This window comes from Oryctolagus cuniculus, chromosome 14 (genome assembly GCF_051225735.1).
Source record: "Oryctolagus cuniculus isolate XC-2025 breed Fujian yellow rabbit chromosome 14, ASM5122573v1, whole genome shotgun sequence".
Classification (NCBI taxonomy): Eukaryota; Metazoa; Chordata; class Mammalia; order Lagomorpha; family Leporidae; genus Oryctolagus; species Oryctolagus cuniculus.
Genome location: NC_142880.1, coordinates 60,486,840 through 60,513,945, shown reverse-complemented (window position 1 = coordinate 60,513,945; position 27,106 = coordinate 60,486,840). Strand labels below are relative to the sequence as shown.

The 27,106-nt window shown below is 46.9% G+C and overlaps 1 protein-coding gene across 4 annotated transcripts in view; it reads right to left on the bottom strand.

Annotated features, from left to right (window-relative positions):
- RAI14 (retinoic acid induced 14) overlaps positions 1 to 27,106 on the bottom strand; it is a 171,588-nt gene that overhangs the window by 126,321 nt on the left and 18,161 nt on the right. For all 4 annotated transcript variants that reach the window (XM_070056633.2, XM_051853524.3, XM_070056630.2 and 1 more), the window contains exon 2: positions 13,879 to 13,962. In XM_070056633.2, coding sequence (XP_069912734.2) covers positions 13,879 to 13,914 — 36 coding nt within the window. In that variant the 5' untranslated portion in view covers positions 13,915 to 13,962. The remainder of the gene's footprint in view (positions 1 to 13,878; positions 13,963 to 27,106) is intronic.

The following is a 27,106-nucleotide window of genomic DNA, read 5'->3' as shown; positions in this document are numbered from 1 at the left end:
GGCCCAGAACCAGAAACCACCACCCAAGGCAACCTATGCTCCCCCTCACAGAGCCCCGCCCACAAGGGCGAGGTTGCCTGCTAGGTCCTCCTCTCTGGGCCCTGCCCTCCAGAAACAGGTTTAACCACTTTGACTTCCATACTCTCCACTCCCTCTTATCTCTATTCCCAAAGGTTCTCAGACAGATAATTCTGTCCCTGGCTGGCAGGCCTCAAAGTTTACCCATAATTATCATATGCCAGTTGCCACTGGAAACTGAAATGAGGAACTTGATACTCAATTCCAGGCCCTTACTCGGTCAACTGGAATCATCCTATTTTCTATCTCTCGAAGCAAACACCTGTGTACCAACAGCTGCTGTGGTCCCCAGGTCCAAGCTCTATTTCCTGTTTTACCCTTGTGAGTTGGACAAGTGTTACAGGTCCCAAAATGCTCATTGTTGAAGTCCTAATCCCCCAATTCCTCAGACTGTGACTCTGTTTAGAAGTAGGGTCAGTGCAAATGTAATTAACAATAAGGTGGCAGGAGGCAGGATAAGCTGCTGCTTATTGTAGCACAGGCCTGAGTGCATTCTACCTCCTAAGGCAACTGGGAAGGCAGTAGAAGATGCCCCAAGTGCTTGGGCCCCTGAATCCACACAGGAGACCAGGATGGAGTTCCTGGCTCCTGGCCTTGGCCTGGCCCCGCGCTGGCTACTACAGCCATTTGGGAAGCAAACCAGTGGCTGATAGAGCTCTACCTCCCCATATAGACATTCAACTGCTCTCTATTAAAGAAATCTTTAAAAATAATAAGGTGGGCCTCTCATCCAATATGACTGTCACTGTAAAAGGGAAAATTTCAGGGCTGGCACTGTGGCACAGTGTGTTAAGCCACCACCTGCAATGCCAGCATCCCATATGAGGGCCAGTTTGAGTCCCAGCTGCTCCACTTGCAACCCAGCTCCCTACTAATGGCCTGGGAAAGGCAAAGGAAGATGGCCCAATACTTGGGCCTCCCCACCTACAGAGGAGAGCCAGATGGAACTCCAGGATCCTGGCTCCCAGGTTGTTGTAGGCCATTAAGCGAGTGAACCATCTCTTGCTCACTTGCTTGCTCTCTCTCTCTCCCTTCCTTTTTTTTTTTTTTTTTTTTTTTTTGACAGGCAGAGTGGACAGTGAGAGAGAGAGAGAGACAGAGAGAAAGGTCTTCCTTTGCCGTTGGTTCACCCTCCAATGGCCGCCGCGGCCGGCGCGCTGCGGCCGGCGCACCGCACTGATCCGATGGCAGGAGCCAGGAGCCGGGTGCTTTTCCTGGTCTCCCATGGGGTGCAGGGCCCAAGCACCTGGGCCATCCTCCACTGCACTCCCTGGCCACAGCAGAGGGCTGGCCTGGAAGAGGGGCAACCGGGACAGAATCCGGCGCCCCGACCGGGACTAGAACCCGGTGTGCCGGCGCCGCTAGGCGGAGGATTAGCCTAGTGAGCCGCGGCGCCGGCCTCTCTCTCCCTTCCTACCATCCCCCTCTGACTCTCCCCATCTCTGTAACTCAGCCTTTCAAATAAATCAATCTTTTTAAGGCAAAATTTAGACAAAGACAGGCTCACATGGAAATAAGAGATGGAGGGAGATGCTTCTATAACCAAGGAATGCCAACGATCACCAGTGATGGACCTAGAAACAGGAAGAGACATGGGTCGCGTTCTCCCTTGCAGCCCAGCCCCCACTTCAGTCCAGGGCTGCAAGCCTGTGGCACTGCCACACATGACTGTGGTTTAAGCCAGTCCATTTGTGACACTTTGTTATAGTGGTGCTAGCAGAGGAAGAAAGTAGGTTACCCTCCTGCAGTTGTTTCAACCCCAAAATGGAGCTAGGAGTACTTCTCCAACAGAGGGGGACAAATTACAATTGCTGTGGCTTAGAATAACACCTGGCAGGTAAGTGCATTTTAGAGTCCAATGAGTGTGCCCCAGACATTCGTCTTTGATTGAACCTATTTTCAGGGTTTTTTCTTGTTTCCTGATGTGTGTTTCCACTAAGCTGTTTAGTAGAAGACAAGTCCAAGAAGAAGCCCACGCCAGATTTCTCAGGAGATGGAGGGGCACTTGCCCTGTGCTGGCAGGGCCAGGGCAGGGTGTGGTTGCATAATTCAGAGACCTTCCTTTGTGCACCAGCAGGAACTGGAGCTCCCTCCCTGTTCTTCCCCACACCCACTCACATCCCATCCTCCCTTCCCACACCAGCCACCACCCTAGGCTTGGCTTTCATCCTGGCCCCTTTCTCTGGTTACAGTCTCTCAAACCCCTGAATCACGCTACTGCCCAAATGTCGTCATTTTGAAACCTCATTCTTCTGTCTTCCACACCTCACCCAGACTTTCAGAGCTGTACAGAGAAGTCCATCCCTGTGGCGACATTTACCTTCTACTTCTGGTCCATACACATGTGTCCACTTCGACTCTTGACCTTCCCTCTCGAAGGTGTAGATCCCAAGTCCCTTTATTAACCCTTACCTGCTCAGTCAAGACAAACTAGCCCCAAACTCACACCAGACCTCATCTGAAATATTAAAAGCCTGGCATTGCAGTCAGTGCCTCATGCATGTCAGTCTTATTTTCTGACCCAGACAGGAAACGTCCCAAGGTCACTCACTCATCACACTACAAGGGACCCTGTAATGCGCGCCTCTGTGCTGGGCATCAGGGGGTCACATGCCTCAGTAGCTGCCATTTACTGAATATTTACTGCACGCTGGATTTGATCCTAATTATCCTACACGTGCTCTAAGGGAGGTACAGGCCTCATGCCAGTTTACAAGTGAGAAACAGAGCAATGATAGAGCATACACAACATCACATAGTCAGGGCTAAAGCTGGGACAAGACAAAGCAGGGCTGAGAAGCTGCAGAAGGTGTGAGTCAGTAACAAGCAAGCCCCGAAGAATGTGGATTAAGGTACCACTCATTTGGAGAATGTCTGTGGTTACATCTCAGAAGGCAGAACTTGTCAGTTGCTCAGGATTTACTAATGACAGGCTAAGATTAAACACACATGCCGACCAAGTCTGTGGATGACTCAATGTGATAAGAGTTGGAATTTATAATGGAGCAAAAACTAGAGAAATAGATTTATCTCACAGAATGAAATATGACAATTTGAACAAAATTTGATTGGGATAACTATAGCATCCTGCCACTGGATTAAAAAATAGCCACCAGCACAAGTACTTGAAGACGAAGAGCTACAGAAGCAACACTAGGGGAAGAGAATCAGCAAGAAACCCAGTATGAACCAACAGGGCAATAGGACCTTACAGGTTCTATTAAGACATTCCACTATTTTTACTGTTTTGGAGCAAATCTGCAAATCCACTCAAAACTCTAAGCGCTACAATTTGAAAGTCAAACTGTCATATATTCACATGAAAGTCGTCTATGTAACTAAGAACTCTCAGGTTTCACAATTCCATAAATTACATGGTGACTGAATACATGAACTCAGAATAACCTAAAGCTAAGCTTATAACACATAATTGTAGGCTGACATCAGCTCCCAACTTTTCAACGGAGGTGTGAGATCATTCCTTGATAGCTCCTATCTGTGTTAAGCAACCCCCGAAATTATGACTATAAAGTGGTATAATTAAGAGTCCTGATTAATCCCTCATCTTACCAGATCAGGTCACTCCAGATATCACTGGATTTCAAGAAAAAAAGGCTTGACTGATTACCTAATGTCACTAGCTGATAGTGTCCAAGAGTAGCTTTCATTCCTAACACGGAAAAAGCATTTAACTTCACCTAGAACAACATGCTGCACAAGGCTTCCACCCACAGGACAATGCACCCTAAGCAGGTAGTAACCGATAGTCACTTCCAGGGCTAAGTTATCCAAACTGTAGCTGGTCGCTACACTTTGGGGACATTTTGACTCACTTTCATCAGCTGACTCTCAAATAAGACCCTGTGGAATTTGCCTTTGGATGGGTTCACTGTGTATGGATCCTTCCTCCCTGTGCCTGGAGGTTTCCCTGGTTTCATGGCTGCCAGCCAGAGGCTACATTTCCCTGCCTCTCTTGCAGCTAGGTAGGGGTAAGGACATGTGACAAAGCTCTAATCAGCTCCACAGGAGGGCAATGACTTACATACCTTCAGTGTCACATCTTTTTAAAAGGAAGATGCTAAGAATTGAATGTGGATACCACACTAGAACAGCACTGTCAAACTGAATTATAGTGTAAGGTACGTGTGATTATCACATTTGCAATGGTTATGTTAACAAAAAAAACCTAATAGAAACAGGTGAAATAAACTTTATTATATTTAATCCAAAATGTCTGACTGCTAGTACTTCAATAAAGTTAAAAATTATCTTAGTATTTTTTTGTGTGAAGTCTTTGAAATATGGTGCATATTATATTCTTACAGCTCATCTCAATGTGGACTAGCCACCTTTCAGTTGCACCAGAGCCACTTGTGGCTGCTGGCTATGCACTGCAGAGTGCAGCTCTCAAGGGGAGCAGAGGACACCACAGGACTTGGGTCCCTGGATGTCTATGGAGCACAGCAGCCCCACTGGCCCTTTGATCACTTGAAATTTTTAGTACAGAAGAAAACTTCTTTTGTGATGGAGCCACTGTATTCCAGGGAGTTTTCTTGTAATACATTACTTTGTACCTAACTAATATGTCCCTTGGGACCTCCTAGAAGGTCCCTGTAACTTCTCAATTATGAAACAATGTTTCAAAGAATGGACAGAGTGGTGAGTTCATGCTGTCTTCAAAACCTTTCCAAAAATATAGACCAAGTCTAAATAGTTGACAAATATTCTTAGCATTAGAAATATCTCTCAGAATAAATATATCCAAATATAACATGCGGTCCCTTAGCCTTAAGTTTTGGATCTCTACACTTCCCAGCCAACCAGCCACTGGGCTTGCAAGGAAAGAGGAGGGACCATCCAACCACTTGACCTTCTAAATATCAAATGAAAGCCCTTCAGGCAGTGGTGCCCTAAAGAGTATAAGCATCTGTATTAATGTAATAAACTACTTGAATGATTAATAAAGGTGATCAGAACACAATGACTTTCATATTTAAAGTAGAAGAAGGTATGGGGCCGGTGTCATGGCACAGTAGGTTAATCCTCCACCTGTGGCACCAGCATTCCTGTGCGCACCAGTTCTAGTCCCGGTTGCTCCTCTTCCAATCCGGCTCTCTGCTGTGGCCCGGGAGGGCAGAAGATGGCCCAGGTCCTTGGGTCCCTGCAACCACATGGGAGACCAGGAAGAAGCACCTGGCTCCTGGCTTTGGATCAGTGCAGCTCCAGCCATTGTGGCCATCTGGGGAGTGAACCAGCAGAGGGAAGACTTTCTCCCTGTCTCTCCCTCACTGTCTGTAACTCTCTCAAATAAATTAAAAAAAAAAAAAATCCTTAAAAGAGGAAGAAGGTAGTCACTCAGACCAAAAGGAAGCCATGGCTAGTCACTGCCATTGTTATAGACTCACGGGGTCTTTGGCCAATGCTGACCTCTACTGCTATAGGAGGGGTCCACAGAAAGTTCCTAGAAAATATGCATTATGGAAAAAACTATACATGGATTTCGAAATTTGTATGTACTAATTTACCTTTGATTTCTATTTTCCACTAACTTTTTGAAGTACCCTTGTATAAATGAAAAGAAAAACTTCCAAAGAGCAGAAATCTTTGGGTAGAAACTCCACTGAAAATTTCCACAGGATGATTCAGAAGCAACTTCTGTTTCACTCCTAAGGAGATATCCCATAATTTGTCAAACAAAACTAAAGCCATAGTTCAGAATGATTAGGTAATTAATTCAGAATAAAGATAAAGAGAATGACCCAGATGACTCATTGTTTAGGTAGACTATCAGATTTCTCCAACTTAGGAACCAAGTTCTGGGTTTCATATTGTCTCCAGCTGAAAAGGTGTCAAGTTTAACCAAGAATTACAGACTGGGGTAACGAGATGGAAGCTGTGGTCTGTTTCCGCCAGGTACACAGCTCCAGTTTGGATACAGATGTTTCGTTGGCTCCAGTGGAAGGCAAGAGTAGCATCTGCTGCCTCTCACTACACAGCTGAAGTCTGAAATGCATTTGGGTCTTAAGAAACAATCTGAGCTTTCCCCAGACCCCTTTTCACCATGAGGGAAGGGCAGTGATACTGGTGAGCTTTTCCATCAAGAACACGCTTGGGATGATATAAAATCATCATGTGGGTCCCTTGTAAGCCTAGGGCAGTAGGGCAAGATGCATTTCACACAATCTGAAGCTTCAGAATTCAGGAATGAGAACACTCCACGTCAGCAGGTGAGCAGAGTAGTTGACAATGCAAGATCTCACATCGAGAAAAAAAAAACAAGGTCTCAAAGTGTCGGCCATCTATTAGATATTTGACTCTGGCCAAGTTCCTTGCTTTCCCTCGACCTTCATTCCTCCCTCTGTAAAATGCTATTATAACAACGGTCTTCAGCAGCCAGAGCTTTATGATCGTTAAATGACAAAGCGCATCAGAAGGCTTGGCAGAGTGCCTGGCACCTGGTAAGCATCCAGTAGATGACAGCACTTTCTCGAACTACTGTTGCAGAAGGGCAGCGACGCGTGCGTGCTCAGTCTCACGACTCGTGTTCTACATAAGGCGGCAGCACACGCTGAAACAGTGCTGCTCCTCCGCCCCTCTCTAGCAGTGAAAATAGTCCCCAGGTTGGAGGAAGCGTGGAGCTGGGGTCTAGGAGTCAGCACGCTCAGAGGGGAGCATGCAGACCCACTGCAGAAACAGCCCTAGGATGGAAAGGCCTGCAGGGGTGTTGTGGGTTGGACTGTACCCCCACCAAATCTGTATGTTGACGTCCTAATGCTCCCTCGCTCAGAATGTGACCTCAGAAACAGGGTGTTTACAGAGGTAATCAAGATAAAGTGAGGTCATCAGCATAAGCCCTAATCCAGTACAAGTGGTATTCTTATAAGAAAAATCTGGACAGAGACATGGACAAAAGAACACATTTGGGGGCTGCTGCTGTGGCACAGCAGGTAAAGTTGCCACCTGCAGTGCTGGCATCCTAAATGGGTGCTGGTTTGAGTCATGACTGCTCCACTTCCGATCCAGCTCTCTGCTATGGCCTGGGAAAGCCGTGGAAGATGGCCCAAGTCCTTGGGCCCCTGCACCAACATGGGAAACCCAGAATTAGCTCCTGGCTTCAGATTGGCACAGCTACAGCTGTTGCAGCCAATTAGGGAATGAACCAGCAGGTGGAAGACCTCTTTCTCTCTCTGCCTCTCTGCCTCTCTGCCTCTCCTTCTCTCTGTAACTCTTCCAAATAAATCTTTTTTTTTTTTTTTTTTTTTGACAGGCAGAGTTAGACAGTGAGAGAGAAACAGTGAAAGGTCTCCATTCCATTGGTTCACCCCCCAAATGTCTGCTACGGCCGGCACGCTGCACTGATCCGAAGCCAGGAGCCAGGTGCTTCTCCTGGTCTCCCATGTGGGTGCAGGGACCAAGTACTTGAACCATCCTCCACTGCCTTCCTGAGCCACAACAGAGAGGTAGACTGGAAGAGGAGCAACCGGGACTAGAACCCAGTGCCCATATGGGATGCCAGTGCCGCAGGCGGAGGATTAGCCTAGTGAGCCACGGCACCGGCCTTGATTTTTTTTTTTTTTTAATAAATCTTTTAAAAAACAAACACATGTGAGGATGAAGGCAGAGCTGAAGAGGATGCACCTAACAACCAAGACATTGTGGCAACCACCTGTAAAATCTGGGGAAATGCATGGGACAGATTCCCCCCTCACTGCCCTCCTGTGGAACCAACCCTGCTGATCCCCTGACCTCAAACTCCCGGCCTCTACATCTGGGAGACAACCTGTTCTGCTGCGCTGGCCACCCAGCTTGTGGTGCTCTGTATGGCAGCACAAGGAAACCAGTACCTGTGAAATCGGGCCTTGAGCAGACAGCCCATTTAGAAAGTGCTGTCAATACCTGGAAAATGGCCCACCCCACCCAGACAGACCTTGGCCCTAGAACTCTCCTAGAGCTTCCTGCTTCCACCCGAGGCACTCATCTCTGATGCATTTGGGGCTTCCTTTTTTTTTTTGACAGGCAGAGTGGACAGTGAGAGACAGAAAGGTCTTCCTTTGCCGTTGGTTCACCCTCCAATGGCCACCACAGCCTGCGCGCTGCAGCTGGCGCATCGCGCTGATCTGATGGCAGGAGCCAGGTACTTATCCTGGTCTCCCATGGGGTGCAGGGCCCAAGCACTTGGGCCATCCTCCACTGCACTCCCTGGCCACAGCAGAGAGCTGGCCTGGAAGAGGGGCAACCGGGACAGAATCCAGCGCCCCGACCGGGACTAGAACCCGTGTGCCGGCACCGCAAGGCGGAGGATTAGCCTAGTGAGCCGCGGCGCCGGCCGGGGCTTCCATTTTAAATACTCCGATTTTGAGCTTTCATGGTGGGGGAGAAAGGCTTAAACATCTGTGAAAACTTACTGTAAATTACTAAAAACTCCTTGAAAAAACACCTTGGCAGAGAGGTTAATTGTTGGCCTTCGTGAGAGCTGTTATCTCAGCAGGCAACAAATTCAAGCCCTTGTCTGCGCAGGATGCGTCTGGTTCCTCCAGAGTCACAGGGCGTGTGCATTTCCTTGGCAAAATAATCAGGCATTCAAGAGCTGCTACATGAATGTACACCATCAATTTCATCTTTCACAGAGCCACTCATTTCAAACTGGCTATTCTGATTTTTTTTTTTTTAATAACATGCCCACAGTTTCCCCATGACAATGGAAAATGTAATTGGGAACAAATCTTTCATAAAATTAAACTCACACCCAAAGTAAACCATGAAGCCCTCGATCATATCTGAGTGTCATTTCTTAACGACTTGTTACTAAGATCTTTCAACCTCATTTCCCATCCGTCAGCTTCCACCCATTTTACTCAAGGCACTAAAAATTGGCATTTACAAAGAAATTCCAGAAGCCTGAGCATTTTATTAGCAAAGGGAAATCCCAACTTTTTTGGCCTCATTTCTCATGATGACAGCTCATTTTTCCATGGGGAACCACATACTAGTTGCCGCAAATATTTAAAGAGGTAAAGAAGCCACTTTCAAACTAGTCATAAAAGATATAAATAATGACAATTTAGCATTCTGTGCTTGTGTTATGAGCATAAAAGTCAGTCTATACATTTTAAAAACTAAAATGAAAACTTTATGGGGTCCTCATGGAAACTTCCAGAACCATGCTGGGGCACTCTCCTGGGCTCATGAAGTATTACGATTTGCATGTCAGGGGTAATTTTTCTGGAGAGATTTATTTGTTTGATAGGAGGAGAGAATCTTCCATCCACTGATTCACTCCCCAAAGGCCAACAATAGCCAAGGCTGGGCCAGGAGCCAGGAACTCCATCCGGGTCTCACACCTGGGTAGTGGGAAACCAAGTATTTGGGCTATCCTCTGCTGCCTCCCAAGTGCATTAGCTGGAAGCTGGACTTCAAGCAGAGGTGGGACTCCCATCTCATGCACTCCAATTGGGAATGCAAGCATCCCAAGTGACAGCTTAACCACACTCTGCAGGCTGCCTCTCCCCGTTAGCTTCTCCCCCTCTCCAAAACAGCTTCCCAATCCTATCCATCCTCAAGGCCACAATGAAGGCAGCTCCATAAAGCTCCCCCAATATTTCCATTGCAGAACAACTCATCGCTCTGAAAATCTACAGCACTTATCACCAGGACTCACAATAACTGATTATTTCATCTCGAGATGTTCTTTAGGATCTACTTTCTGTACAATTCGTATTTTGCCTTAGTTACTTCCCACGTATACTTTTTCTCCCCTAGTCACCTAAGTTCAACAGCTTCTTAAAGACAAGAAAACCACACTTCACTTTTTTTTTCTTTATCCCCTTTAGTATTTAACTCTAATTGAAGGACTCTTGGCCTGAAGTTATAAATGTGAACTGTGAGATGTCATTTACCATAGAAGTTCTTTAGATCTGGAGGTTATGTGCAGAGCCCCAGATTTAGGAATCAGAATCAGTAGACAATGACATTGTCTAACCACAGCCCACACAATCGGGCTCAGTTCCTCCACTGCACTCTGGTTAACCTGCGCTGCACGTGGAGCCAGTGCGATTTTAAGTCAGGTGTTCCAGAAAGGTCACTCCAATCAAATCTCCACCTGCATCGTGATCTCAGAGCGAGCTGAAAGCCTGCTCCAGGGAGCTTCTTCGGGCCACTCTCACCCTTTCTACTTTGCCTGGATTTTGTTCTCAATGGCCACACAGCGATCTGCCTGCAGACCTCCCAGACACAGGCTGGCTGAAACTCGATCATGCCAGCCGGTCACCTGTATTCTTTGTGCAAGTGCGAATCTGATCTGCTCTCCTCTTCTGCCTACTCCCCAGAAACACAAAGAGCCCTTTCTTCCACCTTCTCCTCCACACAAAAGCAAGCAGGAAAATTGGACAGCTAATGGCTTAAGGATACCTCTTTGGGGGCAGACACTCGCTTTAGGTCAAGGTTACAGTTTGGCTCATTTAACTGGATGTAAATATTTGTATGCTTGTTTTTCTTGTAAGAAGCAATACAGAGCTATGCATGTACATAACAAAAAATGCAAACCAAAAGGTATACACTGAAAAACAAGCCTGCCTCCCTCACTTACCCTCGGTTTCCCTCCTCAAAGGAAACAACTGTTACTGGACTATTTTGCCCTCTGGATGCTGTAAATGATTTGAATGCATTTTTAAAGATTTATTTTCATTGTATTTGAAAGGCAGAGAAAGATCTTCCATTCATTGGTTCACTCCCTCAATGTCCACTCTGGGCCAGGCAAAAGTCAGGAAGCTAGAACTTCATTGAAGTCTCCCACGTGGGTGGTTGGTACCCACCATCCAACCTCCCTCTGTCTCCTCCCCTCTAGCAAATCACTAATGAAGCCCAAACTTTACTGCAGGTTTCTGACTAGGAGAAAGTAATTAACATTTGGCACACCTCCGTGGAGCGCCAGGCCCTGACATGAGTACCTGACATCCCTTAGCTCATGTAACCTTCAGTGCAACCCCAGGAGGCCAATATCATCACTCCCTCCATGTCTCAGTGAGGAGCCACAGGCTGAGAAGAGGGAAAGAGCTGTCCAAGTCCAAATTCACTCACCCATGTGGCTTCCTAGATGCTCCACCCTGAACTCCTCTTTTTGGAAACACGGGCTCTGCAATCAGACAGCCCTGCCCCTAGCCCCAAACTGTTTCTACCCCTTAGGGCTCTAAGACCCCCGACCAAGTTCCTGCAGCTCCCAGAGGCCTCAGTTGTGTCATCTGTAAAGTGGGCTTAAGGATAAAACCTACCGCATAAGGTCTGTGGTGGGATGAAATGAATTTCCCAGGAAGAGCGTGGCACAGCACCTGGGAGAGCTATGATCATTATCACAGGCTGCTGAACAAGTGGGACTCAAAATGGTTTTCTGGGCTTATGTGTTTTTTTTGTTTTTGTTTTTGTTTTTGTTTTTTGTTTTTTGCTTTTATTCCCTCTGTTGAGCTGCATAGTGTCATGGCTTGGGAACAGTCTGGGATGGACTTGGGGAGCCAGCTGAGATCGCCTGGCTCCACCACGCCAATTTCCTCTGCTCTCCTCCCTTGGGGACATTCCTCTAGCATTTCTTCTTTTCTTTAGCACTAACTGCCAACATCATGGCCTTTCCTGTGGCTTTTTCACTGGTGTTGTCATTGAGATTTTAACTTTTATTTAATAAATATAAATTTCCAAAGGACAGTTTATGGATTACAATGGCTTTTCTCCCCCATAACTTCCCTCTCACCTGCAACCCTCCCATCTCCCGCTCCCTCTTCCATTCCATTTGCATCAAGATTCATTTTCAATTATCTTTATATACAGAAGATCGATTTAATATAAATTAAGTAAAGATTTCAACAGTTTGCACCCACACTGAAACAAAGTGTAAATGGACACTACAAGAAACAGTGACTTGATCAGCCCTTGTCCTGACTGTTGATGAACAACATAATACTTTATCCCTTTTAGTATTTTTCTGTCTTACTTAAAACTATTGGTTGAACTCTGTAATTAACACACAATTATTCTTAGGTGTTGGATCACTTTTCAGTTAAATTTCCTGTTAAATATAAGAGTGGGAATAAGAGAGGGAGGAGATGTACAATTGGGAGATTTTTTTTTTTAATCATGAAAATAGTACAATTTTTATCTAAAGACTAAGATTCCAGCCACACCCTCCCTACCACTCCCAGGTTTTAATTTGTAAACCAAAAGTTCAAGTGCCTATCAGTCCCCTGGCCCTGTTACTATATCAGGGAACTCCAGACCGGCAGACACACTTTTGCTAACATCTTGGCTTGTAGAAGTGGAAGCCACGCAAGTTCCCATGGAATGGAGAAAGACACTTGGCAACCTGGTCACACCATTTAAAACCCCTTCTCTGCTGAACCGAGCACCAGCGTCCGAGGCTTTTTCTCCCTTAACTGAAAGCCAACAGAGATGAGAGGGGACTCTGAACAACCCATGGGAGATGCAATCACAGGGTGATTTTGGTGTAAAAAAAAATTTTGAAATCCGCACATAGCTTTTACTACTACACATATTCCCCACATTTGTAAAGGCCTGTAGGTAGACTGGGGTATACGGCCAGCCAGCAGCTGAGCAGAGGAGGTTTCTTACACGTGAGGAAAGCGCAGTGGCAGGAAGTAAACCCTAAAGTAGTTGCTCCAGCCAATCCCATGACTTTGGCCAAAGCAGGTCATAGTCTCTGAATTTCCCTAGTGAGTGAGAAGGTGAAACCACCTTTTTCGTAAGAACTCTTTTTCGAGTTCTTTCTTGACGTGAGCCAGTGTTTTGCAATCATTCTAGAAGCATCTCATCTGGCCTGCCCCTTATCAGGGCAGTAAGTTACATGTCATGGCAGGGCCCTGGGAGATAAGCTCCGGCCCAGAGTGGGTGTGCATATGACACGCTGGCCCTAGAAGATGCAGCCTCCATGTATTACAGAAATGCAGTTGTGCCAAACAGAATGCACAGCAAGGCAATCAAAGCCACGTTCACCTTCCACTGCCCACTGTCAAACGAGAGTGGGGCAAGCCCATCGAGGGTGAGAACTCCAGGCTTCCCTCTCACGCCCTGCTATAAATCTCTCCCATTCAGCAACTGTGCTTCTGAAGCAGCTGGAATGCAGCTCGTGTGAAACCAGGGCCCCAGCAGGGTTTCTGAGGCAACCTCCTGTGAAAACATCACGCGTGTAAGCGTCCTGCTGTGTTATTTCTCTGCATTTTCTTCTATGGGAGACTTTGTTCCCTAATTCTGACATCATAACCGTTTCCTCCCATCCAAAGTCTTTTGTCATGGATCATGAGTGAGTAAGAACCCCAGGAATTCAGGGGGAGTGGACGTGCAGCCAGCAATAGGTGTTGTTATTACACCACAAAGCCTTACCAGGGAGCGAAGCACGGTTCCTCCAGCCAGCGGCACGGTTAGAACCGTGCTAACTCCTTAACCACCCCATGAACCCGGCTGCTTCTACAAATGACATTCTGAATCCAGTCTCTGGCAATTTAGAAGTGCTGACGTTTGTACCAATTCTTTCCTTTAAGATGTTCTTTTCCCTACAAGGCCCAGACCCCAAGTTTTTGGTTTTTTTTTTTTTTTTTTTTTTTCTTTAAATGTCATTTTTGAAAGCTACATACACAGACAGCAAGGAACTGAGAGCATGCCATTCACAGAATCCACCCAAGCCGGGGCCCAGGGTACTTCTGCTGTCTGTAGTTGATTAACCCGGCGCCTTATCAAGTATGAGTGGGGACTGTGTGCGCAGGGGAGAGGTGGAGCAGGCAGACTGAGTCACCGCGTACTTACATCACTCTTCCTGAACTTGGCCTTCAGGCTCTTCATGTTTAGTCCATTCAGCCTTCCAAAGCTCTAGAGCAGATTTTTCAACACCTAAGCAGAGGGAGAGAGAGAAGGAATGTAGATTTCCAGATAAACGCTACAGGGGATTTCTCCTGGTTGGACAGTGCAGGCAAGTTGGTCAGGCTTAACAGGAGCAGAAAACAACATGCCATGTCCACTCATGATAGACTCCTTAGCACCTTCTGACACGTTCAACTTAACAAAACTTAGCATTTATCTTAATTGACAAAAACTACATATGCACATTGTATACAGCGACATTCTGAAAATACCTACACTTTGGGATGACTAGATTGAGCTAACACATCCACTGCCCCACATACTTCCCATCTCATAGTGTGGACTGAATACTCCCTCAGCAATTTTCAAGTACACAACACCCTGTGCATAAACTGTAGTCTCCATGGGATACAGCAGATCTCTTGAGCTTAACTCCTTGTCTAAGTCAAATGTTGTATCCTTCACCCCACATGTCCCCAGTCCCCTCTCCCTCCCAGTATGGTTACTAACATGGTACTCTTTACTTCTGTGAGTGCCATGCTTTTAGATTCCACAAATAAGTGAGTTCCCAGACACTAAAGTAGAACAAATGACGGTGCGAGTGTCCCTGTACACACCGCGGTCTCCGTATGCAGAAACGACTCTTCTGCACAGCCCCATTTGCTGTCATAGGGCTGCAATCATGAAAAAAGATCAGGAATTTGGTTCATATTCCAGATGCCATTCGTTCCCTACTTATTTTTCTTAGCGTTTGTTTTCCCTCTCCCTCCCTCAATGCACAGGGCAATTGAGTGAAAAATGCCAGAAACAACAAAATCTGCCTCATCAAACAGCTCCTTCCTCAGGGAATCACTCTAGACAATTCAAGCACCTCTGGGTCCTTGCGGGAGCAAGCAGTGCCGAGCTGGAGCTGGAAGCGTGTTAAGCAATAACCCCATTTAGGATGAGTCTGTCAGTCTCCAGAAATTGAATTTCATTTCTTTTGAGTAAGTGCAAGAGGACTCCATAAAGTTCATGGAAAATGCTTATTATGGAGCAACTACAGATGAACTAAAATACTTCTTTTGCTCCAAACTATGCTTATCTTTTTTTTAATTTATTTGACAGGTAGTTAGACAGTGAGAGAGACAGAGACAAGGGTCTTCCATCGGTTCACTCCCCAAATGGCCACTACGGCTGGCACTGCACCGATCCGAAGCCAGGAGCCACGTGCTTCTCCCTGGTCTCCCTCGTGGGTGCAGGGGTCCAAGCACTTGGGCCATCCTCCACTGCCCTCCTGGGCCACAGCAGAGAGCTGGACTGGAAGAGGAGCAACTGGGACTAGAACCCAGTGCCCTTATGGGATGCTGGTACCACAGGCGGAGGATTAATCAAGTGAGGCATGGCGCTGGCCCCTAAGCTTATCTTTTAATTCTATTTTCCTGCGAATGTGTTGAAGTCCCCCTGCATAGACGGACTTTATTCAGGGAAATTTCCTTTGGATTCTGCAAGGTCCCTGTCACCTTCAAAAGTCAGGATAATGATCTAGTATAAGCACTTCATTTTCCAGAGGGAAAACAGCCTCAGAGAGGTTAGGAAACTTGCCTGTAGCCACAAGTCCTGTTTATGATGGAATTCAGAACAAGGTTTCAGAGCCTGATGGGCAGCTGCGTGTATTTTCCTCTGCCCTATATAGATTCAGAACTACAACCAAAACATTGAATCCTATGTGAGAAAATGGTACAAAGTATGGTTTGTTTTAAATTTACACACACACACACACACATATAAAGATTTATTTAAGGCCGGCGCCGCGGCTCACTAGGCTAATCCTCCGCCTAGCGGCGCCGGCACACCGGGTTCTAGTCCCGGTCGGGGCGCCGGATTCTGTCCCGGTTGCCCCTCTTCCAGGCCAGCCCTCTGCTGTGGCCAGGGAGTGCAGTGGAGGATGGCCCAGGTGCTTGGGCCCTGCACCCCATGGGAGACCAGGAAAAGCACCTGGCTCCTGGCTCCTGCCATCGGATCAGCGCGGTGCGCCGGCCGCAGCGCGCCGGCCGCGGCGGCCATTGGAGGGTGAACCAGCGGCAAAGGAAGACCTTTCTCTCTGTCTCTCTCTCTCACTGTCCACTCTGCCTGTCAAAAAAAAAAAAAAAAAAAAATTATTTAAAGGCAGAGATACAGAAAGAGTGAGAAACAGAGAGAAATCTCCCAATTACTGGTTCACTCCCCAAATGGCCGCAACAGCCAGGGCTGGGCCAGGCTGAAGCCAGGAGCCTGGAGTTTCTTCCAGGTTTCCTACATGGGTGCAGGGCTCCAAGCACTTGGGCCATCTTCTACTGCTTTTCCCAGGTGCATTAGCAGGGAGCTAGATTGGAAGTGGCGCAACCAGAACACGAACCAAAAGCCCCATAAAATCTGAAATTTTTTGCATGTAGATTAAAAAAAATTAAAGAGCATTTAAGTAAAGGCAGACAATCTACAGGAAAGTTCTCAGCATATAGTAAACACTCAAACTTGCAGATGCACTGACAGAAAGTGAGCAGCATCCCAGCTGAGAACTAAGGACTCAGTCAAATGTTTACCAGAGTGAACCAAAGCCTTCAACAGCATCTCATGCTGCTTTACTCCCAATCATTCTGGATAAAACCCATTTGAAGGGAGCAGGGGCTAGAAATGCAGCCAAGTGAATGAGGGAGGCAGGCAACAGGATGGCCTTGTCACTGCCTCGGCAAGTCACCCAGCAATTACAGCCGCTGCCACTGAAAAGCCAGTCATCAGGCAACACTTCAATGGCATTCATCTGGAGGCCACCAGTTCCTGTGGCCTCTCTGTGGTCCCTTTCAATCTTCCCAGCCTTGGTAGCAGTGACAGAATGCATGTTGCCTTAGCAACCGTACACATTGCAATTACACATTGTTAATTGCTGAGCATTTAAATCAGAGACTGCTGGGCTGTTACCTGCACTGCAAGTATAAACTCCCAGGCAGTGTTGCTCAAAGTCAGCCCCTAATTCATCTGCATCAGTAGAACAGGAGACAATTTGCTGACTGCAGGCAGACTCCTGCTCCCTTCCAAGGGAAACTGCATCTCAAATGGCACGGCCAGGAATCTCCTTGGTTGAATCTTTGGCACACAGAAGTCTGAGAACTAGAACTGAGGTAGACGAGACAAGGGACACATTTGTCCCAGTTGGTCAGCTTTATACAGCACCACTTTTCCATATCAAGACAAATCACCTTTTGATGAACTGGAGGAGAAATGATGAGAATTGGGTATTCCCAAACTGTGATTGGCCCACGGTTTCAATACCAACTATTGCTGAGAAGTGAAACACTTCCTTTAATTCCTGCCACCCTCTGCTGGAAGCTCTACCAACCAACCAAAGAACCCAGGTCAGTAAGGCAGGAAAGGGTGAGAAGAGCATCCAAGGCTTGGACAGCCCACATGCTGCAGCCCACCAAGGCAGAACCTCACTCCTTGATTCACACAGCACTAGGTCTTAGGCAACACCGAGTAACTAAGGTTTCTGTTCGAGGTCATGGGGAATTGAATGCATGTTGTGTTTTGTGTGTGTTTGTTTTTGTTTTTGGATTGCCTTCCTTCTTTCCCTCTTCCTTTCTTCCTTCTTAGCCCAGCATGGAGAGAAGTATACGTACGCTTATTTGAAGAGGATTAAATCAAGGAATGAATTCCCAGTGCTCCCAGGAGAACATATTAAGTGCTTAATGAGTGTCTTCCTGGAAGCTACAGCTGTGGGGGTGTGATAGCTGGGTGGTCCATGAGCATAACTCCATGATGATAGTGAGAGATGTCAAGGGAAAAGAAGTTCCTACAAAATAGTAACTCTAGAAACAGTAACCATAGCTGGGAGTAATTAAAGTTATTAATAGATCGCTGCTTTCCCGGTATTCATAAACGGATCTCACACCTGGACGCCATGGCTAGTGGGAAGTAACCAGGTCCCTGGAAAAATGCCAGGCACCCTCTGTTCCACCAACCTCTTCTTCCTGCAGATGATTCATGAGTAATTCAGGGACTTGTCTTCCTTGGGTTGGGGTGATCTTCCAGCTCTGATTCCTAATCCTAAACTTCCAAAACCCAGACTGTGCTACAGCCTATGCTGGGTAAAGTGGTCTCCGTCAGTGTAGTGAGGCTACACTAATGGCATCCCTTAGAAAGCCACTTAGTCAGAAGGCTCATTTCAAAACATTTGCAGTAAAGCTGAACTGGTGGTAGGGCAGCCTGATTTGGGTGTGTACAAAAAGGGATCACGCATGGATGGAAAAAGTTATCTGAACCGAGTTCTACCATTTTGGCAATATAAAGCATACCTATTCAATGGGCAGAAACTAATTTACTACCTGCTCAATTCAGAATAAGTGGGGCTGGCCGGCGCCGCGGCTCACTAGGCTAATCCTCCGCCTAGCGGCGCCGGCACACCGGGTTCTAGTCCCGGTCGGGGCGCCGGATTCTGTCCCGGTTGCCCCTCTTCCAGGCCAGCCCTCTGCTGTGGCCAGGGAGTGCAGTGGAGGATGGCCCAGGTGCTTGGGCCCTGCACCCCATGGGAGACCAGGAGAAGCACCTGGCTCCTGCCATCGGATCAGCGCGGTGCACCGGCCGCAGCGCGCCGGCCGCAGCGGCCATTGGAGGGTGAACCAACGGCAAAAGGAAGACCTTTCTCTCTGTCTCTCTCTCTCTCACTGTCCACTCTGCCTGTCAAAAAAAAAAAAAATAAATAAGTGGGGCTGGCACTGTGGCTTAGTAGCCTAGGCCTGTGGTGCCAGCATCCTTATGTGGGTGCCGGTTCAAAGTTCCAGCTGCTCCACTTCCATTCTAGCTCCCTGTTAATCAGCTGGAGAAGCAGCAGAAGATGGCCCAAGTGGTTGGGCCCCTGCACCCACATGGGAGACCCCCAAGAAGCTCCTGACTTCTGGCTTCAAATCCGCCCAGCTCCGGGCATTGCAGCCATTTGAGGAGCAAACCACAGGATGGAAGGTCTCTCTGTAACTCTGCCTCTCAGATAAAAAAATTTTAAAAAATTTCAAAGCAAGTAACAGAAATGTAGCATCCATCACTAGCTGCCAATCATTCTACATGACAGCCATCAAGATGACAAGGCACTGTAGACAGGCATGCCTGTGCTCTCACTGGGAAGAGCAGATGCAAAACACAAGACTTTTATTAATTCATTTTCTCTTTAAATAATGCAACTCTCCATCACTGCTTTTTATGAGATACCCTCACCTAATTCTCACCTCAATCAAAGAAACCTTTGGTATTAGCTTATAGAGCTTTTTCACAAGCTAAAAATTAGACTTTCTGAAACATCAGAAAAATAACAATGCAGAAAGGGTTTCCTTTGGGGGTGGTGAAAATGGTCTACCACTGATGGGTGCGCAGTCTGTGAGCACACTAAACCATGCAGCTGTCCTCCTTAGGGGAGGAAGGGTGTGCAACTCAGAGCTCAACAAAGCCATCGAGTTTAAAAAACTTCCCTAGCTCCACTTTATCCAGCTCTGAGAGTTAGGAAAATTCTAGGCTAGAAACCTCAAAACTCATTTTATACAAACTTCAAAGGAACAAAGGTTAAGAAGAAATGCCCTTAAACTGCTAAAATGCAGTTTCTATATTTGGCTATTTCTCCACCACAACCATCACTGATGTGAAGTGGTTAGAAAGAAGGGTTCCTCCTTCCCACCTTTTTAAGATTTTATTTAGTTTTGAGAGGTAGAGTTACAGTGAGAGAGGTGTTCCCTCATTGGTTCACTCCCCAGATGGCTGCTGCAACGGCCGGTGCAGTGTAGATCCGAAGCCAGGAGCCTCTGTCCAGTCTCCCATGTTGGTGCAGGAGCCCAAGGACCTGGGCCATCCTCTACTGATTTCCCAGGCCACAGCAGACAGCTGGACTGGAAGAGGAGCAGCTGGGACAGAATCCAGCGCCCATATGGGATGGCACCACAGGCAGAGGATTAACCTACTGCACCACGGTGCTAGAAACACTAAGCAAGTAAGTATGATCAACATTTCTGAGCCTTAACTGTGTTAGAATCTTTCACAGGATCGGAAATGAAGAAAGCAGTGTGCGACGGGAGTGCTCTATGCTCTAATTCCAGGAAAGCAATTAGCTGGTTCCCAAGGCCATTAAGGAACAACATTAACTCACAGGCAGACGGTAGCTGTACCCACCTACACCTTTTCCCTAAATTGCAAGAATGCAAGAGCATCCACAAAACCATACCTCAAGTTTCAAAGGCAATGGTTTAAAATAATTTCCTCTAAATTGCTCCAGAATTAGAGAAGTAAATAACAATGTTCTCGAGCTAAATGCTTCCATCATGAAATACAGGGACACACTAACGTGCACACCCAGACAGGTTTGGGGAGTTTTCTCTCCCATCATTGAAAAGTGCCAAACAGGTGTAAGGATAATCCTTTTCTCCTAATCAGCATCCACCTGGCCTCCCTTCACGGTCTTAGTTGTTTCCTCCAAGAATAATGTCAGTGCAGCACAGGGGAAAACTTAACCAAAAGCTGAATAAACATTCAAGTCTCTCAATCTAGCAACACACACACATTCTCCCCAGACTAACTGTCAAGAACTACGTCCCTAACAACACAGCACCTCCTGGCAGGTAGAAGCCACTTCAAGTCTCTGTCTCTCCTGCACAACGGTGCCGTGGGTTGTCACGGCTTCTGGAATCACAGGCATAAAATGGGAAGCAGAGCCCAATGGATACTGCTCCCGCTTCCTGATGTACTCCATCTACCACAGGTTCGTCCTTCAAATCACCTATGTGGACATTTCATTTATAGGAACTGTGCTGTGGATGACTCAAAACTGACCAGGGTGCAAAGCAGGATGATTCAGAAAAAATTATGATAAGGTGTTGAACACTGTAGGAATTCAAAGAATGGAAGCCTTTGACTGGAAAAATCAAGAGAAATCTTTGTAATAAAAGCAAAGTAGTAACTAGCCTTAGAAGAAACAGAATTTGGGCAAGCTGAGGAGAGGGTATCTCACCCACCTCTCCCACAAGATGGGGCACTCCTTTTTTTATTTTCCAGGCGAGGGCCAGACAACTGTCTGCCAAAGGTCAGACTCGGGTCCAATCTCTCCAAGCAGTTTTATGAGTTTCTCTCATGAGGCTGAGTAGGTGTGATGGGAATCATTGCATAGTTCTGTCCAGAAAAAGATCTTACCCCAATCTGACCTCAGATAAGAGTGAGGATTTCAAGAGTCCTGTTACTCGTTTTCATTAAATCTGAAATTTTACATCTCAGACCAGGGCAGGATATGCACTTGCTTCCAGTACTCAGGCCCTGGCCATCGGCATATAATCCACACATGTCATGGATGAACAAGCAGGACAGAGAGGGGATTAGGCACCTTAAGACCTTACCCTTAAATGCAGCAAGGCTGTCTCCAGCCCAAGTGCACTAAGTAGGCTAAGAGAGCTTCACTGGGAATTGTGTAGACACAGTACAACCATCAGGTTTCATCAGCCATATTTTATTATTTTTTAAAGACTTATTTTATTTGAAAGGCAGAGTTAGAGAGGGAGGGAGAGGGGAAAGGGGAGAGGGAGAGGGAGATTCCATCCATTGGTTCATTACCCAAGTGGCTACAACAGCCAGGAGACTGAAGCCAAAAGCCAGGAACTTCATCCTTGTCTCCCATGTGGGTGCAGGGGTCTCAGCAATTGAGTCACCTTCCATGGCTTTCCCAGGCACATTAGCAGGGAGCTGGATTGGAAGTGGAACAGCTCGGACTCAAACTGCTGCCCATATCTGATGCCAGCAATTCAGGTGGCAGCTTAACCTGTTACGGCACAACACTGGCCCCCACCATGCACATTTGAAAGCAAAAACTTCTTTAAGATTTACTTATTTGAAAGGAGAGGGAGGGGAAGGGAGAGGGACAGGGATACAGAGGTCCTCCATCTGCTGGTTCACTTCCCAAATGGCTGCAACGGCTGGAGCTGGGCAGATCCAGAGCCAGGAGCCTCTTCTGGGTCTCCTATGTGGGAACAGGGATCCAAGGACTTGGGCCATCTTCTACTGCTTTCCCAGGCCAGAGCAGAGAGCTGGATTGTAAGTGGAGCAGCTGGGTCTCAAACTGGATGCCGGCGCTGCAGGCGGCAGCTTTACCTGCTACGCCACAGTGCCAGCCCCGCACTAACTTCTTTTTAAAAAGTCCATTTGGCCTGTAAACTTCCTAACAGGTTGGTCTACATTTTTCGTTCCTGCCTGCCCATTTCCCTCCCACTGCCATACTCTCTTCACACAGCTCTTCCTAACCACACGTGAAGCCTTGCCAAAGGACCCCATCATTTTGAATAATGGAATGACAGACTTCAAAGAGTTCTCTAGATCATCCTAGGCCTCTGGACGCAAGTTTTTAGGACATTTTTTTTTTGACAGGCATAGTTAGACAGTGAGAGAGACAGACAGAGAGAAAGGTCTTCCTTCCGTTGGTTCACCCCCCAAATGGCCACTACGGCCGGCACTGCACCGATCCGAAGCCAGGAGCCAGGTGCTTCCTCCTGATCTCCCATGGGCCATCCTCCACTGCCTTCCTGAGTCACAGCAGAGAGCCAGACTGGAAGAGGAGCAACCGGGACTAGATCCCGGGCCGCAGGCGGAGGATTAGCCGAGGATTAGCCAAGTAAGCCATGGCACCGGCCCTAGGACAGATTCCAACAGCCCAACTCTGGAGGGAGCTGTCGGGTAAGCCCCAAATTCCTTGCAAAACAACATGCCTGTTGTTACTGCACATGAGACGCTGTTCCTTCTGGTCTGGAAGCTCCTCAACAAAGAAAGTTCATCCTAGATGGGGCCAAGATTCCACCGCTGACCTCAGTCTTCATAGTCAACACTGAGCTAAAGCGCCCTACTACAGAATGAGTCAGTGATAAGAATGGCTGGGCACTAAGTGTTAAAATCAGAAGCACAAAGATGCAACAATCACTTCATTCCAAAGCCAAGTGGCCAAGCACACAAGTTTCAAAGGATTCAGTTGAAAACTGGTAACAGGATTCTTGAAGCAACCTGTTAATCACATCTACAGTCTAAAAGGATCAGAGTGCACACAGATTGGGGAAGAACTTTTCTTCGGGGAGAATTATGCAATGAATCCCACCACACCTAGTCAATCTCATGAGAGAGGCTTACAAGACCATTAGGAAGGATTAGATAGGTGTCTGATCCACCTGGGAAACCTAAGGTGGACGAGAGAAACTGCTCCATGCTGCTGTGTGGAGATGAACCCAAGTGCTGGAGTTTACTTGTGCCTAGACCAGACGTAGACAACTCACGACACAGGGTGGCAAGTGGTCTTGGATCCTGCAGGGTAGGACAGATTAGAAGCACGAGGAGAGCAGAGAAACCTATTCCCGTTGGAGAAACAACAAACAAGGGTGAGTGTATCACCTTCATCATGGGGAGTCCCAGGAGTGAGGTCCCTGGTGTTGGTACAGCACTGGAGCCCGAGGGAGGCATCAGGAGGATGCCACAACAAGCTACCACAGACAAGGAGGCCTCTGCAACACACTTCTTTCTCACAGTTCTGGAGGCTGAAATCCAAGATCAAGTTATCACCAGAACTGGTGTCCTTGTTTCCCTCCTTCCCTCCTTCCCTCCTTCCCTCCCTCCCTTCTTTCCTTCCTTTTTTTTAAGATTGGTTTCTTTCTAAGGTCTCTGTCCTCAGTTTGCAAATGAGCCAAGCTCCCCCTTTGTTTCCACGTGGTCTCCCCTTGGTGTGTGTCCATGTCCTCATCTCTTAGGATAACACCAGTCATACTGGTGTAGGGGTTACCCATATGACCTTGTTTGATCTTAACTGCCTCTTTAAAGGCCCTAGCTGCAAACCCAGTCACATCTTGAAGCATCAGAGGTTAGGACATGGGCAGATGAATTTTGAGGGGACACAGCTCATAATACTCCCAAATATATTCATAATACTCATATACAGATAGCTCATAGTACTCCCAGAAATAATACTCCCGATAATACTCCCGGAAAGCATCCAAGAGAAAGAATCAGGCCAGAAGACCCATCGGGCTCGGGAAACACAGCACAACCTTGCTACAGTACCAGTCAAGTAAGAACTTGCTTGTCCCTAGTACCCTCATCCTCTGCTATCCTGCCCCCAGGTCTACCTTGGATGTCCAGGGGGAGGGTGGAGGAAGCAGGGCAGAAGGGTCAAGCAGGCAAGGAGAGAGACTGAGGCGGTATTGACCTTTAAACAAACTTCAACTTTGGTCATCATCTGAAACTGGAATTCGAAGTTCTGAACTGTGAGTTATTTAGCAGTCGAAATTGACTGCAGACCTTTTTAAAATCTAAGAATAAAGAGAAAAGTCAGACTTCATTCAGAACCAAAGGACATACTAACTCAATTACATCTGGGCAGTGGGAAACAAAACAATGCTTCTTTAGGACTTCATCTGATCAGTCATATTTGGCAAACCAGACTCATGTGAATGAGAGCTGAGGAATGAATGAGCAAGCTAACAACCTTTCTGGGCACTCATCACGGGCTGGGTGTGTTCACACAGATTACCTCTTCTGTGATTAACTCAGGCACAGGGTTGTAAAAAGATTGTCCTGATGATAGAGAAACAGCAGGGTGGGGGTGGAAGTGCATAGCAATAGTTTGAATTTACCAATGAACCCTTTCTTAAACTCTAATAGTTCACTTTTTTCTCAAAGAAAATCAACTAACCACATTCTTTTTAAACCATAAAGGTCAGTTGGATATTGCATCATACTGATCACGTGGTAAAATTCTCTTGAACATTAATTTCCTGATAGTCACAACTTGCCCCAATCCAAGGGATGATATTTCTCTTCAGAACCAAATATATCATTCCTCTTTGAGGCTTAAACCTGCCACGAACCAGGACTGATCTTGGCCCACGACTCAGCCAGGGGCAGCAGCACAGAGGCGGTTGGGCCGAGGGTCTGATGACACTACTACCTGATCTGTCAAAGCTACTCAGGTGCTCCGGTGAGCCCACCAAAGGCAAGTCCCAGGGTCGCCTCCTGCCCTAACTCCACCCAAAGCACAGGCTTAATCAAAGCAAGCTATCTCTGGAATACAAAAGTCATTCTGCATAAGAAACTCCACAAGATTGTTATTCCTTATGCTGAGGTTACTTTTAAGATGATCTCTAAAATGTCCCTGCTATTCTGTTTGGTATGCTTTGACGTTCATTTCAATAGCACCTTGCAAGTGCACTACTGTGTTCACCTCTTAAAAACTGGGGCCAGTGTTGTGGCATAACCGCTAACACCACTGCCTGCAATGCTAGCATCCCATGTCAGTGTCGGTTCCTGTTCCAGATGCCCCTCTTCTGATCTGGCTCCCTAATGGCCTGGGAAAGCAGCTGAAGATGGCCCGAGTGTTTGGGCCCCTGCCACCCACATGGGAGATCCAGATGAAGCTCCTGTCTTCGGCCTGGCCCAGCCCTGGCTGTTGCAGCTGTCTAGGGGAGTGAACCAGCAGGTGGAAGTAATGCAGAATTTCAATCGATCAATCTTGAGAGAGGGGAGAGAACAAGAGAGGGAGAGAGAAAGGGAGAGAGAGAAACTGCCCTGCACCTCTCAAGCACCCAGTCTCAATGGCAAAGCTTATGTGCCTATGAATGGGTAAGCTCCTGAGTTCCTCACTCTAACCATTGTTCCTGGAGTTTCACCCACCTTCACATCTATAGGCACTCAACAATCTATAGGTGCAGGGGTGGGCTTTGGCACAGAACTCATGATGCTACTTGGGACTCCTACACGTCACATCAGAGCGCCTGGGGCTGTCCCAGCTCCCCTTTCTGCTAATGTACACTCTGGAGAGCAGCACTGACAGCCCAGGTAATTAGTTCCCTGCTACTGTGTAGGAGACCTGGATTGAGTTCCCAGCTCCTAGCTTCTGCTGGGATCAGCCCAACTGTTGTGTTTGGGAAGTAAACCAGCAAATGGGAGATTTCTCTGCTTTGAAATTTTAAAAATATACCTATATCATCAGGACCAGCACTGTGGTGTAGTGAGTAAAGCCAGCACCTGCAGTGTCGGCATCCCATATGGGTGCTGGATCAAGACCCAGCTGCTCCACTTCTGATCCAGCTTTCTGCTATGGCCTGGGAAAGCGGTAGAGGATGGCCCAAGTCCTTGGGCCCCTGAACCCACATGGGAGACCCGGAAGAAGCTCCTGGCTTCAAATGGGCCCAGCTCTGGCCATTGCAGTCATTTGGGGAGTGAACCAGCAGATGGAAAATCTGTCTCTGTCTCTCTCTCTGCCTCTGCCTCTCTGTAACTCTTTCAATTAAATAAGTCTTTGAACAATTTATTTAATAAAATATATATCATCAAACATTACAGGTAAAAATGATATAGCCGTTCTCAAAAGAGCATGGCATTTTATTAAAAAGTTAAATATAATTAACCATATAACCCAGCAATCCCCCTCCTATATACCAGGAAAAGAGAAATGAAAACATACTTCCATACAAAAACTTGAATATGAATGTTTAAATATTCACAATCGCAAAACAGTAAAACTGAAAGTTCTGTCAATGAGATAATCGGAGGCATTTTTACCATCCAGCAACGGAAAGGAAAATGCATGCATGAAGCCCAGAAACATCATCCTTGATGACAGACCAAAGGACCACACTAGGATTCCAAGTCTATGCCACACAGACACAGAGGGGACCCGTGGCTGTCGGGGGCTGGGAACAGTAACAGAGTGGCAGCAAGTGGGCATGACTGATCCTTTTGGACACAGGGAATGCTCTGAATGAGAATGCACAACTCTGTCAATTTCCTAAAAATCACGGATTGTATACTAAAACTGGTGAATTTACACATTTACAGGATGTAAACACCATCTCAGAAGTTGTTTTTAAAATGATCAAATGCTAAAAGTGAAAAGGCATTCCACACGCAGCGCTGAGTTACGGAAAACGTCTTTAGAGAAGACAGGCTCCAACCATGGTCATATTCAGTTCCTGTTTGTTTTACTCCAGAGATATTTACTTGTCCAAAGCTGGCTTACTGTGAATTTCACAGGTTCTCTTAGTTTCAAAATGGGGACAACCATGTCATTGCCACTGTCTGGGTGTTGAATCTCCTTACCCAGTCATCCAGGGTCTTAAACACCTGTCAGAACAGGGGACACGTAAATGAGGTAGTAAAAGGGCTT